General features: G+C 38.9%; 2 protein-coding genes across 2 annotated transcripts in view; both read left to right on the top strand.

Moving 5' to 3' along the window:
• The first annotated feature begins 1,942 nt into the window (after window positions 1–1,942).
• Window positions 1,943–14,855, top strand: LOC137252659 (adenosine 5'-monophosphoramidase HINT3). Its single transcript, XM_067788697.1, has 3 exons — window positions 1,943–2,344; window positions 14,267–14,460; window positions 14,515–14,855. The coding sequence occupies exons 1-3, from the start codon at window positions 2,053–2,055 to the stop codon at window positions 14,551–14,553; spliced, it is 525 nt and encodes a 174-aa protein (XP_067644798.1). The 5' UTR covers window positions 1,943–2,052; the 3' UTR covers window positions 14,554–14,855.
• Window positions 2,205–16,835, top strand: part of Vdup1 (arrestin family protein Vdup1) — a 178,941-nt gene continuing 164,310 nt past the window's right edge. Inside the window, exon 1 of the mRNA XM_067788694.1 lies at window positions 2,205–2,344. The gene's annotated coding sequence lies outside the window, so the exon portion shown is untranslated. The remainder of the gene's footprint in view (window positions 2,345–16,835) is intronic.

Genomic DNA, 16,835 nt, shown 5'->3' with positions numbered 1-16,835 from the left:
ACGCTTTCGTGAGATGTGTTGGTCAAAGGCACCCTCGATGTCAAGGAAAGCGCAAATCACTGTTTCCTCTGTTTCGAACGCCCTCTGTTAATTGGTACAGAGCTGTGTCCGTGGACCTACCCGCTCTGTACGCATGCTGGCTATGATGTAGGGGTCAAGGGCCCTATTCAGTAACTATGAGTTTTGAAATGTACATTTTTCTTTCAGACAAATTATATGAAGAAAAAGTGTACATTTTAAAACTCACAGTTACTGAATAGGGTGCCAGCTTTTGAGGACGTTCGACCTAATTCCTTGGTCTATTATCTTTTCCATTGCCTTCAAGACAAAGGAAGTTAGACTTATTGGTCTGAATGACTTTGCTTGTGAATGGTCGTTTTTACCTACTTTTGGTATGAAAACCACCTTTGCTCTTCTCCACATCATGGGTATGTATCCCAGTGCCAGGCTATCTCTCATGATCCTGGCAAGATGTGGGAAAATCTGTGTCTCTTGTTGCATTAGCGCCTGGTAGATGCCATCCAACTTCCGGTAACAAGCACCTTGGAAGTCTGGCCCGACCATCTAGGGAACGATTTGGTATGACCACATGAAACCTTCTTGAGAACGTGGCGTCACCAGAACCTCGACTGTTAAAGTAACGGGATTCGCACGGGAAAGTGAAGTTGACAATTGGGTTGGAGAAGCTATATATTGCGCTGGCAAACCCTTGAAAGGTTAGCTCTACACAACCCCTTGAATAAACTAGATATTTAAAGGGTCTGGAAAAGTTGGCATAGTCTTAACGCCATAGTCATAATCGTATTTTTACTTATGCATATCAACTGGCATCATTTATTAGTACCCTAACCTAAAAATCCTTAAATATTGATAAAAATGATGAAAACGCAAAAAATTAAAAACATATACCACAAAAAATAAGTCTCTTAGTCAAAACGTATCCAAAACCATACATAAAAACTAGAAAAAGTTAATAAATTCTCTAACTCAAATATTAGGTTATGTTTATGGCGAAAAACCAAAACCAATTGGTTTGCTATGCTATGGTTATGGCTAGGGCCAATTAATGGTGACATATAACCATAAAATCAAAACCAGATAAAACAGCTGATCGAACCTACCTTATGGAAATCAATGTAATCGATTATTGGTGCCATACCATAACGCTAACGCCATAACCATACTATAAAGGCCAATTAATGGTGACATATAACCATAAAATCAAAACCAGATAAAACAGCTGATCGAACCTACCTTATGGAAATTAATGTAATCGATTAATGGTGCCATACCATAACGCTAACGCCATAACCATACCATAGCCAACCAATTGGTTTTTGGTTTCCCGCCATATCCATAACCTACAAATATTTGAGTTGGTGAATTTAATAACTTTTTGTAGATGTTATTCATTGTTTTGGATACGTTATGACTAAGAGAATTATTTTTTGTGGAATATGTTTGTAATTTTTTTGTGTTTTCTTCAGTTTTATGAAATTTTCAAGATTTTTAGGTTAAGGCACCATTAATCGATAAGATTGGAGATGGTTATGGATATGAGTATGGTTACGACTATGGCGTTCGGGTTAAGGAAGTTTCAATTGGTTTTCGGTTTTTCGCCATATCCATAATTTAAAAATATTTGAGTTAGTGAATTTATTAACTTTTTGTATATTTTATTTATTGTTTTGAATACGTTTTGACTTAGAGATTTATTGTTGTGGAATATGTTTGTAATTTTTGGCGTTTTCTTCATTTTTATGAAATTTTCACGATTTTTAGATTAAGGCACCATTAATCGATCGCGTTGGAGATGGTTATGGATGTGGGTATTGTTACCACTATCGCGTTAGTGTTAAGGAAGTTTAATTTGGCCTTAAGGGCGTTTAATTGGCCCTATACCTGCCGCGTTTGGAATCGTCTTGCGATTGAGTATAAAAATATTTGGTAGCAGGTGGCATGAGTGGTTAGCAACGTCAATTTACATACTTGCGCATTGTTATCATACCAAAATCTTATCAATTAGAAAGAGGTATTCCTACTAAAGCTCCAATGCTCATTTCAAAGCAGCAGAATTCGAAAAAATATATTATCCTAGCAGTTCTTTGCGTTCTTGCATTTTTGCCGTTTATTAAATTTATTTTAACTGATTTCTCGAATATGCGGCCTTGCATTTTTTGTGAGATATCAGCAGGAAGGCAACCCAATACTATAATTGAAGTGGAGACCAAGGAATTTGTTATATTCAAAGACATAAAACCAGCATCAACTTATCATTACTTGGCCGTCCCCAAGAGACATATTGAGAGTTTGAAACATTCAACAAAAGAGGATATAGGCTTGGGTAAGTTCAGAAAAACCCACCTTTGTAAACAGTTAATCATCAATTACGTTTGAAAGTATGTTGAAGTTTGACCCTCCCTCATTGAGCACGCATCTATGTCAAGAACTTGATGAAAACTAGGTTAAACACGGTCTGGTCAAAGCATAGGAGCAGCGGTAATATAGTTTCTATGCACAGAGAGCTTGGTATTTCGGTAGCACCTAACAGAGTCAACGCGCAAGAAACTCCCCATATTCATTTTAAATCAAATTTTTTCTCAGGTCGAATTCATTGTTTCCAATCTAAGATGCATGTTTGAGTAGTTGGAAAGACCTACATAGCTTCAAGTCTACAACCTCAGTCACTGATTTTTTATTATACCTAAATTTCAGTTTAAGAGTATCAGTCTCCAATTGTCGGCTAGATGCCTAATTTTTGTGCAGTTGAAGAGGCCTTGTCTCTAATTTACAGCACTAATCACATGATTGTTGTTCGTGGCTACATACTGCGGCATACGGTTCTGTATACCGTAGGGACTGGGGATTTTTCCGACCAAGGGTTGTCATTTCAGTGTAACCCCATTAAATTTGTTGCATAAATTTTCATCCCCCCAGCAGGTCCTTGCAGCAAGAGTGCTCCATATTCTCCTGCTTGTTGTTGTTGCTATAGCGATAACAACACTTCCGGAAGGTTTTGGGGAGGGTTGTCGTTGTTGTTGTTGTTGTAGCGATAAGGTTGCTCCCCGAAGGCTTTGGGGAGTGTTATCGATGTGATGGTCCTTTGCCGGATACAGATCCGGTACCATAGCACCATTAAGGCGCTAGCCCGACCATCTCGGGAACGATTTATGTGGCCACATTAAACCTTCAGGCCATTCCCTCCCTCCCCACCCCCAAGTTCCATGATGGGCTTGGGATCGCCAGAGCCTCGTCTGTTAGTGAAACAGGATTCGCCGCGGATAGGTGAGGTTGACAATTGGGTTTGGAGAAGCTATATATTGCGCTGGCAACCTGAAGGGTTGCGCTACACAGCCCCTTGAATCTGGTATTTTAGTCGCCTCTTACGACAGGCATACCTACCGCGGGTATATTCTGATCCCCTAACTCGCGGGGGGGGGAGGGTTGTCGATGTTGATGGTTCTTTGCCGGATATAGATTCGGTACGTTTCGGTCACAAGCACCATTAAGGTACTTGCCCGACCATCTCGGAAACGATTTAGTATGGCCACATGGCCTTATGCTTCTTGCTATAAAGAAAACTGTGGGCCAATACATAAAATGGGTTTGAACTATACTTTTATTAACCAGTGTTTTAAATTTTTACTTAGATATTTGCAAGATCTTTTTATGAACCCAATTTTTTCGCAATTTTTCTTATTGCATATTCTATATGGTCATCAAATTTTGACCTATTGTCAATATAAATACTGAAATATTATATCGTTTTTATTTCCTCAATCTTGTCACCTTTAATTTTTAGACCGAACTTGGCAATGTTGTTGCTTGTAGCTCCAGGCGTTTTCCAGGCTAATTCTCCAGCTATTAGGAGTGATACAGCTGTCAGATCTAGAAGCAGTAAGGGGTATAGTTCCTAGAAAGCTTCTAGTATTTGCCAAAAAGACGAAGTCATTTAATAACATAGGTACTGGTTTTTGATAGGGGTTTTCAGTTTGGTCGTTAAACAAACTTCTGGTTACACAATGGACGCATTAAGTCGTATGTGAGGTCCTCTCGGATTGGCCAGTTCAGCCTAACTTCACTTAGGCTTTTTTTGGTTGCAACATCTTAGTATATTTTTTGGTTGATTAATATATAAGGTAACTAGAGTACCAGTTTGTTCTGCCCGAAAATTGGTTTGCCGACATTTAAAAGTTGGGCCTACCTTCCCCACTTTTCACTATCTATCCCATTCTTTTCTACTCTATCTTCCAATTTTCTTATAACTATTGTCCGTCCCTTATTCCACTTGTCTGCCTCCTACTCCTACTCCCACTACCCCGTCCCACCTTCACTCCCAATCCCATTCCTGCTCCCCCACCCACTACTACTTTCGCTAAACTTCACATTTTCGTTACCACTCCAGTCTCACTACAACTCCCTCTCCCACTCCCATTCCCTCTCCCTTTCTCACCTCAATTACCTCATATATGGAATATCTATACCAAATATCGAATACCTGATTCACTTGGCCGACCAATTTCAGTATCTTTGTTTGTATAAACTTTTACGAAACTATATGAAAGGTTGAGCCATCGTCCCCTTTCCGAAAATAAAAGATACTCAAATAATGAGCTAGTCACGGAAGTACGCCTCTACCAAATTTCAAGCCAACCGTACTATGAACTGTTTCATTTAGAAAAGGTCGGCCCCTGATCCATAAGAAATATAAAATAAAAAAATGTAAGGAGCGATAATCTCTGAAAAGATTTTGGGCCGAGCTTTTCTTCCAATTTGCGTCGTGCTCTTTTTAATTTTTCCTAAAAATTTGCGGGTCTCGACCTACTTGTATTATGCCGACTGCGAACGGTATCTGCAAAGCAGATGAGCTTTCACTGAGAGATTTTCATGGCAGGAATACACTCGGAGTACTTTCCAAACACTGCCGAGGGACGACCCCGCTTCGAAAAATTTTCTTCTAAATGAAAAAACTTGTTTTCTAAAATTTTGATGTTGCTTTGCATGGGACGTGAACCCAGTGTCTTCGGTGTGGATGGCGGAGCACGCTACCATCACACCATGGCGGCCGTCGTGCAAAAAAAAGAAAATAATTAAAATTATACATCTAATTTTAACAAAAAAAAAAAAAAATATATATATATATATAAATAAAATATAAACAATAAATTAAAAGAAAATATAATAAAACTCAATAAAATAAAACATATTTAACAAAATAAAATAAAAATTAAAAAATTAGAATAAAATAGAATAAATTAAAATAAAATTGAATAAAACTCAACAATATAAAATAAACTGAAATAAAATAAAATAAAATAAAATAAAATAAAATAAAATAAAATAAAATAAAATAAAATAAAAATAAGTTAAATACAATAAAATAAGAGAAAATTATAATAAATTAAATTAATTTGACGTGTATAGTCGATGAGTTATCCGTTTGTTATCGAAAAGTTTTTGGGTTTATCATCAGAAAATTATCGGTATGTTATGGATTTGCTAACAATTTCCTTTCGGTGTGTTTTCGAGAAGTAATCGATAACTGCGTAAAATTTTTATCGTAAAATTACGAAGAAATATCCTTATTTACTTTCAAACGAGCACTTAATTACATCTCTCTTTAAAATCCATATGTTTTGAACAATTTTAATTAACAAATTGTGATACTTGATTACCTACTTGATTGCTAAAACACAACCAAAACCGTCGAGGGAGGTATTAATAGACGCGTTTTTGCCTCGGTTCCAATAATTCGAATACTTTTTCGCCTTTGGACTATTGATAACAGGACAAAACGCGTCTTTTCATTTCTCTTTCCACATTTTTGGACGGGTTATTGCAGTGAACCTCAAACTGCTTTTCGCGGAGAACTTTTGAACGGGTAGAAAAACTTAGCACCCGTGTTTGTATTCTTAATACTGGACTTACTACGCGTCCTCAGATACCCCAATTCAAGACTTTTGTGTAATTTTCTGTAGGACCCATATATGTGCACTACATTTTCATACTAAATTCGTTCAAAAAAATTTACCATCACAGCAACCCATATCTCATATTCCGGTTCTTTTTTTTGTTTCCCTGCGTCGCTTTCATGTTCCACACAGGTTCCACTGAGTTCCACAATAGTTTGACTCTGACCGAAGTGTCAAACGGCAGTGTGTTAGAAAGAGAAAGGAATTGTTTCCTTCTCATACATAATAATAATAGCTATCATCCGGTGGCAAAATCCTGAGCCAGATAAATAATTTTGCATGTAAATGCAGCAACAACGATTTGAGCCAGATAAATCCAGATAGAAGTCTGGTTCAATTTGTGAGCCAAATAATTGCCATCATCCGGTGGTAAAATCCTGAGCCAGATAAATAATTTTGCATGTAAATGCAACAACAACGATTTGAGCCAGATAAATCCAGATTGTGAGCCAGATAATTTGTTAATTACTTCTTTTTAGTTTGGCAACGCTGCCTTTAAAAAATCTACTTTTTCAAAAATAGATGTCGCTGCTTAGCCTTTCACCGTATGAGTTAAATGAAAAACAGCGGCGGCATCTGCCTATCACATTTCACGTGCGCGAAAATTTCACGAGATCTGCTTCTCAAGTCTCTCAATGATCCAGAGCATTCCCGTGTTAATTGAGCGTGAGCCGGAGCTGTAAAACTCACTGAAAGACGGCAAATAATTGCACGTTGTGGCAGCACACTACCCTCAAGTGGCCCAATGACACCAGGCTAATCCTGTTCATTATTTTTTTTATTTATTAATTTTATTACATATTGTAACGAATTTACTGCAATTCCCCTTTTATTTGCAACCCTCTGCTAAGTTCGTATCGCTAAACTGTTGAATAAATAACTCCAATATTGAATAATTGAAAAATGGCCTTTATTAAAGTACTTCACAATAACACTTATACTTTGCAACGAATAGCTAGCTTAATAGCCAAACTGATTGATAGCTCAAATGAAACTCTCTATTCAAAATAATACTGCTATAGCTCGCTAGCGCTTAATCGAAACTGCTCGCAGCCCAAACCAAACTGAATTCCAGCGCCTCTACATCTGTTGCCTTTTATACTCTCTGATTTAAACATTCGCATCTTCTAGGCGCTTCCAGAATCTACTAGTCCATTAGCTCTCAAACATCTCAGCTGTAACTACAATTGCATGATTTTATAGTTTTTCTCATTGCATACTTATAGGATTATCTCAGATATATGCATGTGTTTGTGCATTGACACTCCGCTGCTCGTATACGTACATGGTACATATGTGTAGACGCAATTATTTATTCGTTTATGTAGATACCTAATGATTGAATTACTGATGTGAATGTGTGTAGTTTACAGTCTCTCACGCACACATAGGCGTATAAGTAAATGCATCTGTGTGTGGCGTCTCCCGGCTGCCTTATATATGTGTATACATGATTTGATTAATGACGTAAATACCGCTTAGCAGGGCCTTAGCATCGCCTTAGTGATGGTATAGCTTAGTGATGCTAATATCCGTGACACTGCCCTCCACCTAAGTCTGATCGTCCCGATCAAACAAATATCTCGATCTAAACGCTGCTAATCTCTCCAAATGAACCACTTTCATTTTGGTTCGTGGTTTGGTAGTGGTTTGTATGCGGTACACTACATCGTTGATCCGTTTTACAACTTTGTATGGGCTTTCCCAGTTACACTGCAATTTCGGGGACAAACCTTTTTTTTGTTGTGGGTTGTATAGCAGCACCAAATCTCCTTCCTGAAACCCTTCCGAATTAATTGCTTTATCGTACCTCGCTTTCATCTTGTCACTCATAATCTTTGCTCGTTGCCTTACCAGATCGTGTATCTCTCTCAGCTCTTCTTCCAAGACACCAGTGGATTTCTTGACATTCCTCTCCGCATCGGCATCTATCCCATACTTCAAATCAGCTGGCAGTCGAAGGTCAGTGCCAAAAATTACCTTTGCGGGAGTTTGGCCCGTTGTGTCATGTACTGCCGATCGGTAGGCCATCAAGAATAATGATATGTGTGTATCCCAGTCCTTATGGTACGTGTCTACTACTTTCCTTAAATGCTCCTCCAATGTTCTATTGAAACGTTCCACCATACCATCGGACTGAGGATGCAATGCAGTTGTCCGTGTTTTTCGAATGCCCAACTTCTTGCACATTTCTTGGAACACAGCTGATTCACAATTCCTGCCTTGGTCAGAATGTAACTCCATTGGTACACCATACCTTGCAACCCATTCGTTTTTAACCACTTCTGCTACCGTTTCTGCTTCTTGGTTTGGGATTGGATATACCTCTGGCCATTTACTGAAATAATCCATAACCACCAGTACGTATTTGTTTTCGCGGTTGCTAGTAGGAAATGGACCTGCGACATCCACGGCGATCCTTTCAAATGGTGCACCTGAAATATACTGCTTCATCTGGCCATGACTTCGGGTTTTGGGCCCTTTCGCTCTGTTGCATACCTCGCAATTGGCAATCCACTCGGTGACCGACTGACGGCAACGTAGCTCGCTGAGCACGTCAGAATCCTCTTTCTGGGAACAACTATCAGATTCTTCTTGCATTTACCATCCTCACTCTCCCATACTCGATGAAGGCAACCGGATATCAATTCTAAACTGTTCCACTGTGCCAAATATGACTTCGCAATGGGACCCACTGCTGACATCTCTTCTCTGTTTGGTCTTTCGTTTCGTTCGAGCCCTTGAATAACACGTGACAGATCTGTATCTTCTAGCTGACACTTTCTTAGCTGTTCCTTGTCCCATTCATCTGTACATGTTATAGTCATTAGCCGGACATCTATAATGTCTTCTTTAGCCTCGGCTTTTGAACAGTGCTTGCATTCCAAACTACATGGTTTCGTGACATTGCATCGGCATTTCCATGGGCCAATCCTTTACAGCCTCTATCTTTTCGTTCGTAGTGCAGATGCCCTCTGTCGTTACCTTGTGACCCAAATAATTTACTTCCTTTTTAAACAGCGCATACTTTTTGGGACTTAACTTCAGACCAGCGCCAGCTATTCTTTGGAAAACTTCCTCCAAGTTCTTAAGATGTTCAGCAAAATTCTTGCCCAATACGATGATGTCGTCCAGGTACACCAAGCATGTTTTCCAATGTAGTCCTTTCAATACCTGATCCATGAGTCTCTCGAAAGTAGCTGGTGCATTACATAGTCCAAAGGGCATTACTGTAAATTGCCAAAGACCATCTCCGACGCTGAAGGCTGTTTTCTCTTTGTCTTCCTCCTTCACCTCCACTTGCCAGTAGCCGCTTTTCAAGTCCAGTGTGGAAAACCATTTCGTACCAGAGAGCGAGTCCAGAGTGTCCTTTTTCGGCAGCTATCCTTTTTCGTAACGTCATTCAACTTCCGGTAGTCCACGCAAAACCTCATTTTTCCATCCTTCTTCTTTACAAGTACTACCGGTGAGCTCCAGGGACTAGCTGATGGTTCGATGACGCCGCTGTCGCTCATTTCTTGTATAATTTGACTCACCACTTCCCGCTTCGCTAGTGGAACACTACGTGGAGCTTGACGTATCGGCCTCGCGTCTCCAGTGTCAATTTGATGTTTCACAACATTGGTGCGGCCTGGTTTGGAACCATCCTCGTCAAATATCTTTGCGTACTTTAGGAGCAGTTGCTTTGCCTTACTCTGATAATCTTCCTCTAGCCCCTACGTACATTCCGTGATGTCATTTGAAAGATCAGTGTTACTAGATGAAACGTGTTCCTGGAGCTGTTCACAGTTAATAATTACTTCAGCCTCTTGGCATCTTCCCAAAACAGCTCCTGTGGTCAAATTGAATGGTGACTTGAACTCATTGAGTACTCTTACCGGAATACGTCCATCTTGTTTTGTCATAGCCAGGGTTTTTCCTACAAGTATGCCCGGTGCTGATTTGTTTGCTGCTTCGACAACCCACAATTTGTTTGTCCCACAATCTCCATCAACCTTTGCCCAGATGATTGCTTCGGATTTTGGTGGTATTTGCTGACTCTCTTCCACCAGTACTCGTTTACTGCTGTAGCCTCTCTCGTAGCCGAAATTAAGTGGTACATCCATGTTCTTATATCGCATCGTCTTGATTTGCATGTCGATCTTGATGCCTTGGTTGATTAAGAAGTCCACTCCAATTATGATTTCATCAACAATATCTGCCACTATAAACTTCTGTAGTACCGTGACGTTCCCAATTGCTACTTCACATTCTACTTCTCCAATTACCTGGGTGTCCTCTCCCGTGGCTGTACGTAATCTTGCTCCAAGCAATGGTCTTATATTTTTGTTGACTAAATCCACTCGAATGATGGAATGAGAAGCACCCGTATCTAAAATCAGTAAACGTTCCTTTCCGTCCACATGTCCTCCAACAGTAAGATTGCTCGATCTTCTTCCAATCTGCGAGATAGAGATTATGGGGCATTCAATTGAGGGAGATCTTGGAGATTTGCTCACCTCCTTCTGCTCTGCGTTTACGACCACCCACATTGTTGGAACTGTTAGGGTTGGTGTTGCAATAACGCGCAATATGCCCTGGCTTCCCACACTTAAAGCATTTGACTGCATCATTATTCTTCTGTTGCGTACCCTTCAATGCTTCCAAAATTGGTCTACCCAGTCTGGCCTTCCCACATCCACGCGATGAGCTTTGTACGCTGGCTTACTCAAAAGTGAGGCTGTTTCCTGAGTCAGTGCATGCGATACCGTTTCAGCAAATGTTAGTTTTGGATTCGCATATGTAGCCCGCTTCGTTTCCACATCTCGTATGCCATTTATGAAACTCTGGATTTTTACCCTTTCAGTGTATTCCACGGGTGCGTCCGCATTTGCAAGATGAGCCAATCTTTCAATATCTGAAGCAAACTCCTGCAATGTATCATTTGCTTTTTGGTAGCGGTTTTGCAACTCAATTTGGAATATCTGTTTTCTATGCTCGCTTCCATAACGTCGTTCTACAGCAGCCATCAATGCTTCAATGCGATGAACAGTGCAGCAACTTTATCTTCCGCACTCCAGTTGTTCACTGCTGCGGTCTTCTCAAACTGTAGCTCGAAGACCTGGAAAGGGACAGAACCGTCAAAGGATGGTGTCTTTACTTTTAAATTACTCGCTGAAACTGTTGGGCGATTTATTTGCAACTCGTGTATACGACCTTTCAAAGCTTCTATCTCGGCATCCATCTTGTCCTCGAGCTGTACAATTTTTGTATTCTGTGCTTCTAACTGCGAAGACATTTGTGCCACCTGCAATGATAAGCGCTCCTCTTGTGCTTCCATCTTGGATGTAATCTGTGTCGACATTTCTGAAATACGCGTTTCTTGTGCTTCAATCTTCGATGTTTTTCTGATGACATTTCTGCAATACGTGTCTTCTGTTCTTCCATCTTGGATGCTATGCGGTCCTCCTGGGATTGTAGTTTAGATGCCATACTTATCTTTTGTTCTTCCAGTTGAGATGTTATATCTGTATTTTGCGATTCCAGTTGAGAAGCCACTGTCGATGTTTGAGCAGATATTGCAGCCAAAATCATGTTCAAGTCTGTACTCGTAACTGTCTGCGTAACTATCTCTTCCATTTTTGTTGTTTCCTCGCCATCAAGATGAAAGTCATACTCTTCCACGTCAATCCCTTCTAATTCCATTGCCTCTCGTAGTCGTGCCTGAAGTTCGAGTTTAATGCCGGTTGTATTCAATCCACGGCTTCCCAACTCCTTCTTCAGTTGCTGGATCTTCAATTCACTGAACTTTGCCATGTCCTTGTTGTCCTCTGGAATTTATTCAACAATCCCACTTCTGACACCAATTGTAACGAATTTACTGCAATTCCCCTTTTATTTGCAACCCTCTGCTATGTTCGTATCGCTAAACTGTTGAATAAATAACTCCAATATTGAATAATTGAAAAATGGCCTTTATTAAAGTACTTCACAATAACACTTATACTTTGCAACGAAAAGCTAGCTTAATAACCAAACTGATTGATAGCTCAAATGAAACTCTCTATTCAAAATAATACTGCTATAGCTCGCTAGACAGCGCTTAATCGAAACTGCTTGCAGCCCAAACCAAACTGAATTCCAGCGCTTCTACATCTGTTGCCTTTTATACTCTCTGATTTAAACATTCGCATCTTCTAGGCGCTTCCAGAATCTACTAGTCCATTAGCTCTCAAACATCTCAGCTGTAACTACAATTGCATGATTTTATAGTTTTTCTCATTGCATACTTATAGGAGTATCTCGCGCACACATAGGCTTATAAGTAAATGCATCTGTGTGTGACGTCTCCTGGGTGCCTTATACATATATGTGTATACATGATTTGATTATTGACGTAAATACCGCTATTCTGCATTTCGATTACGTTCCCGTTCTACGCTCCGCTTTAATCGAACTTCGGTATTCTGCATTACGACGGAATCGTAACGAGAAGAGGAAGACCAAATGATTTTTCGAAATCAGCTGTTTGTACGGAATGTGTGAACATTGGAACAAAATAAATCAAAGAAAATTTGTAAAAAACACTGAAAAACGTTTATATTTCATTATCCACGCCATTTTGTACAAAAAAAAGCAATAGAATATATTGCCGCAGTGTTATATTTTTTTGAGTAAAGTGCTTTCATAATTGTAAGTGTGTTTTTGTCGTTCTTTTGGGCCACCAAGTTTTGTTAAAACGGATTCCTGCACGATTATAGCTGACATTTTCTGAATTTTTTGGATGCTAATTTCATTGCACTGGTCTAAAATGCTTTATAAAGATTTATTTATTCTCTCCGCAAGGATTGTTTACGTTTTCGCTTCACCTTCCTCTACTCCGGCAGCTTGCTTTGGCATATAACTGGACCCAACGAACAGACACAAATTATAGCTGTCTATTATAATGGAATCAATAGCCGCGGCATTATTTGTGGAGTTGGAAAGCAACGCATACGAAAATGGCCAGGCGAGAATGGAAAGGCAAATATTGCGAGATTTGTGTAATCCATTTGAGATGAGTGACGAATTGTAAGAAATGAACTTAAAAGTGGTAAAGTTTAATGACTTATTTTCTTATTTAGGTTCAAAAAAAACTTTCGTCTTAATAAGGATGCTTTCAAGTATGTGTTAGATACTTTCACGGGGCAAATTCGTCCAAGGACTTCGGCATCGACATCTGCCCTTAATATTGTTTTAGCTGCTTTGAGAGTTTTTGCAGAAGGCAGTTACCAGCATGGAATAAAATAAAAATAAATGTAATGCGCGATAACCTCCAAAGAGATCTTAGACCGAGCTTCTCTTCCAATTTACGTCGTGCTCTTGGTTTTCCCTACAAATTGGCCGGACGGGGACCTACATGTTTTATGCCGACTCCGAACGGCATCTCCAAGGCAGATGAGTTTTCACTGAGAGCTTTTCATGGCAGAAATACACTCGGAGCGCTTGCCAAACACTGCCGAGGGGCGACCCCGCTTAGAAAATTTTTCTTCTAATTGAAAAACCTTATTTCTAAAATTTTGATGTTGCTTTGCCCGGGGTGTGAACCCAGGGCATACGGTGTGGTAGGCGGAACACGCTACCATCACACCACGGTTGCCACCAGCATGAAATAGGGGCGGATTATAATGTAGGAATGGGAGAGTCAACAGTGTCAAACTCACTATCTATGTTTCTGGATGTAATGCAACCAAAATTATGCCCTCAGTGGATAACATTTGAACAAAGTAAAGAGGAGAATATACAAGCGAAGTAAGAATTTTATGCGAAGGCAAGCTTCCCATGAGTCATCATATCCCGCTTTGTTGCGATTAAATTAGCCAACGTCTCATACTGCACTTGTGTTGGAAACATAAAAAACAATCACCATGAAGCCTTTTACGTTTCTCAACAAGTTTTACTACATTTTTGTTAAAATTCTGTTATAAATTAAGAAAAAAATAAAAAGAAAATAATTTTCCGCCAACAAATTTGCAACTTAGAAAAACGGAACTACGATCGAAATGCAGAATACACAAAATCGAACGATTCGAAGTTGGATCGAAAGAGATTGGAACACAGAATACCAAAATTGCCAAATCGAAAAAATTCCAATCCAAGTCGAAATGCAGAATAGGGCTGATTACCTTCTTATCCGTACACATCGATCTTCACGAGTACTGGGTACTCACGCCTTTTGTTTTTCAGTGTGCCATTTTTCCATTTACATAATTTGTTGTTGCTATCGCTGTTTAACTATATAACTCTGCTTTGCTATATATATATATATTTTTTAGTGGACCGCATGGAACAAGCTTTAAAATCGCATTTTGAAAAAAATAATATTAGTACGACAGATGCGTTGTTTGGTTTCCATTTACCGCCTTTTATAACCGTTAAACACTTGCACATGCATGGCATAGCTCCTCGTTCATCAATGACATTTTTGCATAAGATGATGTTCAAACCAGGAACAGCATGGTTTAAAACGGTAAAATGTAGCAATTATCCTGCATTTCTATTTTAATGTTGCCTATTTTTCTAGGTTGAAGATGCACGTATTTATCTGCAGGATAAAGCATAAAATTCCTGTTTTAGGTCGTGATGACCATTCTGTTTTTTCTCCCAGGCAATTTTTATGCAAATTAAACTTTTATTACACAGCTTATGTAAAACTTGAAAGAATTGCCCCTGTTTGGGAGAAAAAGAGAAAAAAAGTGAGAAACGGTGTAATAAATGCGTGTAAATATATTCTTATGTACATATTTCTTAAACATATTTATTTTTTTAAAGAACACGGGTGATATTTTGCTTAAATATTTAATTTTCGATTGTAATTTAATTTTTATTTTATAGAATAAATTGACATCAATTGGGAATACACAACTATCTTATCTTATAATTTTAAACGAGCAATTCTTGTATATTCGTATTTGTATGTTTGTATAGCCGAACGATCTCGGGAACGGCTCAACCAATTTAAATGAAATTTGGCACAGAGATAATGTATCACCTTCTAAGACTTTCTACGTAGGTGTTGCCACTCAGAAGGTTTCACAAGGTGGCCACCTATTCGAAATTAAAAAAAATTGCATGAGATATACCGATATGGGTATCAAACGAAAGGTATTTCACTCCGCATTACAATAGGGACATTTTTGAGTAGGGTTGCCACCTATTCGAAATTTAAAAAAATTGCATGAGATATGCCGATATGGGTATTAAACGAAAGGTATTTCACCTCGCATTACAATAGGGAAATTTTTCAGTAGGGTTGCCACCTATTCGAAATTAAAAAAAATTGCATGAGATATGCCGATATGGGTATCAGACGAAAGGTATTTCACTCCGCATTACAATAGAGACATTTAGGGTTGCCACCTATGCGAAATTAAAAAAAATTGAATGAGATATGCCGATATGGGTATCAAACGAAGGGCATTACAATACATTGAGTAGGGTTGCTATTTATGGTTGGGGTAGTTAGACGAAATAGTACTCTACTTACTCATATTCTATTAGAGCTTTAAAGGAGAACATTGAAGTTAAAAATCTTCGTAAAAAAATGATTCGACTTAATTTTCTTAATTTCACACACGCTAAGAAAATTGAATTGGAATATCAAGGCACCGTGGCAAATTCTAGCAAAATGTATTTAAATGCATATTTTTGGCAAATATATTTCGCACAGATTACTATTAGAAAGATACCACCATGGTAATTTGCTACCGTTGAACACTAGAGGTATATGTTCAATTTGAAAACGACATTCAACCATTTAACTACTTTCCAACAGATGGCGCTTAGGGAAGCAAGTTGAAATTTAATTAAACTAACTGATAGTTGTCATTCGTGAAATTAAAAAATTTTTCGAATGTAATAAAATTGGAGACTTTCATAGTGTATAACTAAAAAATTTTTTGAAATTAATAATTCGGCGCATGAAGATACTCGACCTAAATAACTTTGTTCCCGATTTCACTAATTGTCATAACAATCCCTTATACTATAGGCTGGAATTACCCATTTAAAATTTTTCAATCCAGTTCATTTTGCGGTTAGTGTTTGATATATTTTTGAAATATATATTTAAGGAAATCAAATATTGGTAAGTAAAAGTATATAATATACATATGTACATATAAAAAAGTTGAGTTTGATTAATGATGAGATGTAGAACAAAGTATGTTATGCGGCATACTCGAAGATTGCCAAGCAAAGCTCGGTCGCCCAGGTACTCTTACTTGTATACCCACCCGACCAACTCGCACAAGAACCCAAGAACCCCACCACAGAACACTACTCGTAGCAATAGACTTATCAAAAGCGTTTGATACAGTAAATCACAGCACGCTACTGAAAACTTGGAAGGGTTCCCCCTTCCTCTTAGTCTCAAAGGTGGACTGCAAATTATCTGTCTGGTCGGCATGCATCGGTGCAATTTAGGAAAGTAACAGCTAAACCCGGAATAATTAAACAAGGGGTGCCACACGGTGGTGTCATATCCCCGCCTTCGTTTAGCTCCCATACATCGAAGCTGCCTTCGCCATCAAAAGGAGTGTGTGTCCTATGCAGATGACTGTAGAATAATGGCTACAGGTACCGGCCTATCCATTGATGAGCTATGTAATAAAAAAAAAACAACTATATCCCTTATCTCTCCAGTTTCTGTGCCTCACGAAACCTGACATTGTCACTGACTAAATCATCGGTGACCTTATTTACAACGAGGAGAATGCCCCAGCGGGTTAGGCGGCTTAGAATATACCCGCGGTAGGTATGCCTCTCGTAAGAGGAGACTGAAATATGAAATTGATTTAAGGGGTTGTGTAGCGCAACCCTCGCAAGGAGTTACCAGCGTAATAT

The sequence above is a fragment of the Eurosta solidaginis genome, chromosome 5 (assembly GCF_040869045.1).
Source record: "Eurosta solidaginis isolate ZX-2024a chromosome 5, ASM4086904v1, whole genome shotgun sequence".
In the NCBI taxonomy this organism is placed as follows: Eukaryota; Metazoa; Arthropoda; class Insecta; order Diptera; family Tephritidae; genus Eurosta; species Eurosta solidaginis.
This window is presented reverse-complemented; position numbering and strand designations above follow the sequence as displayed.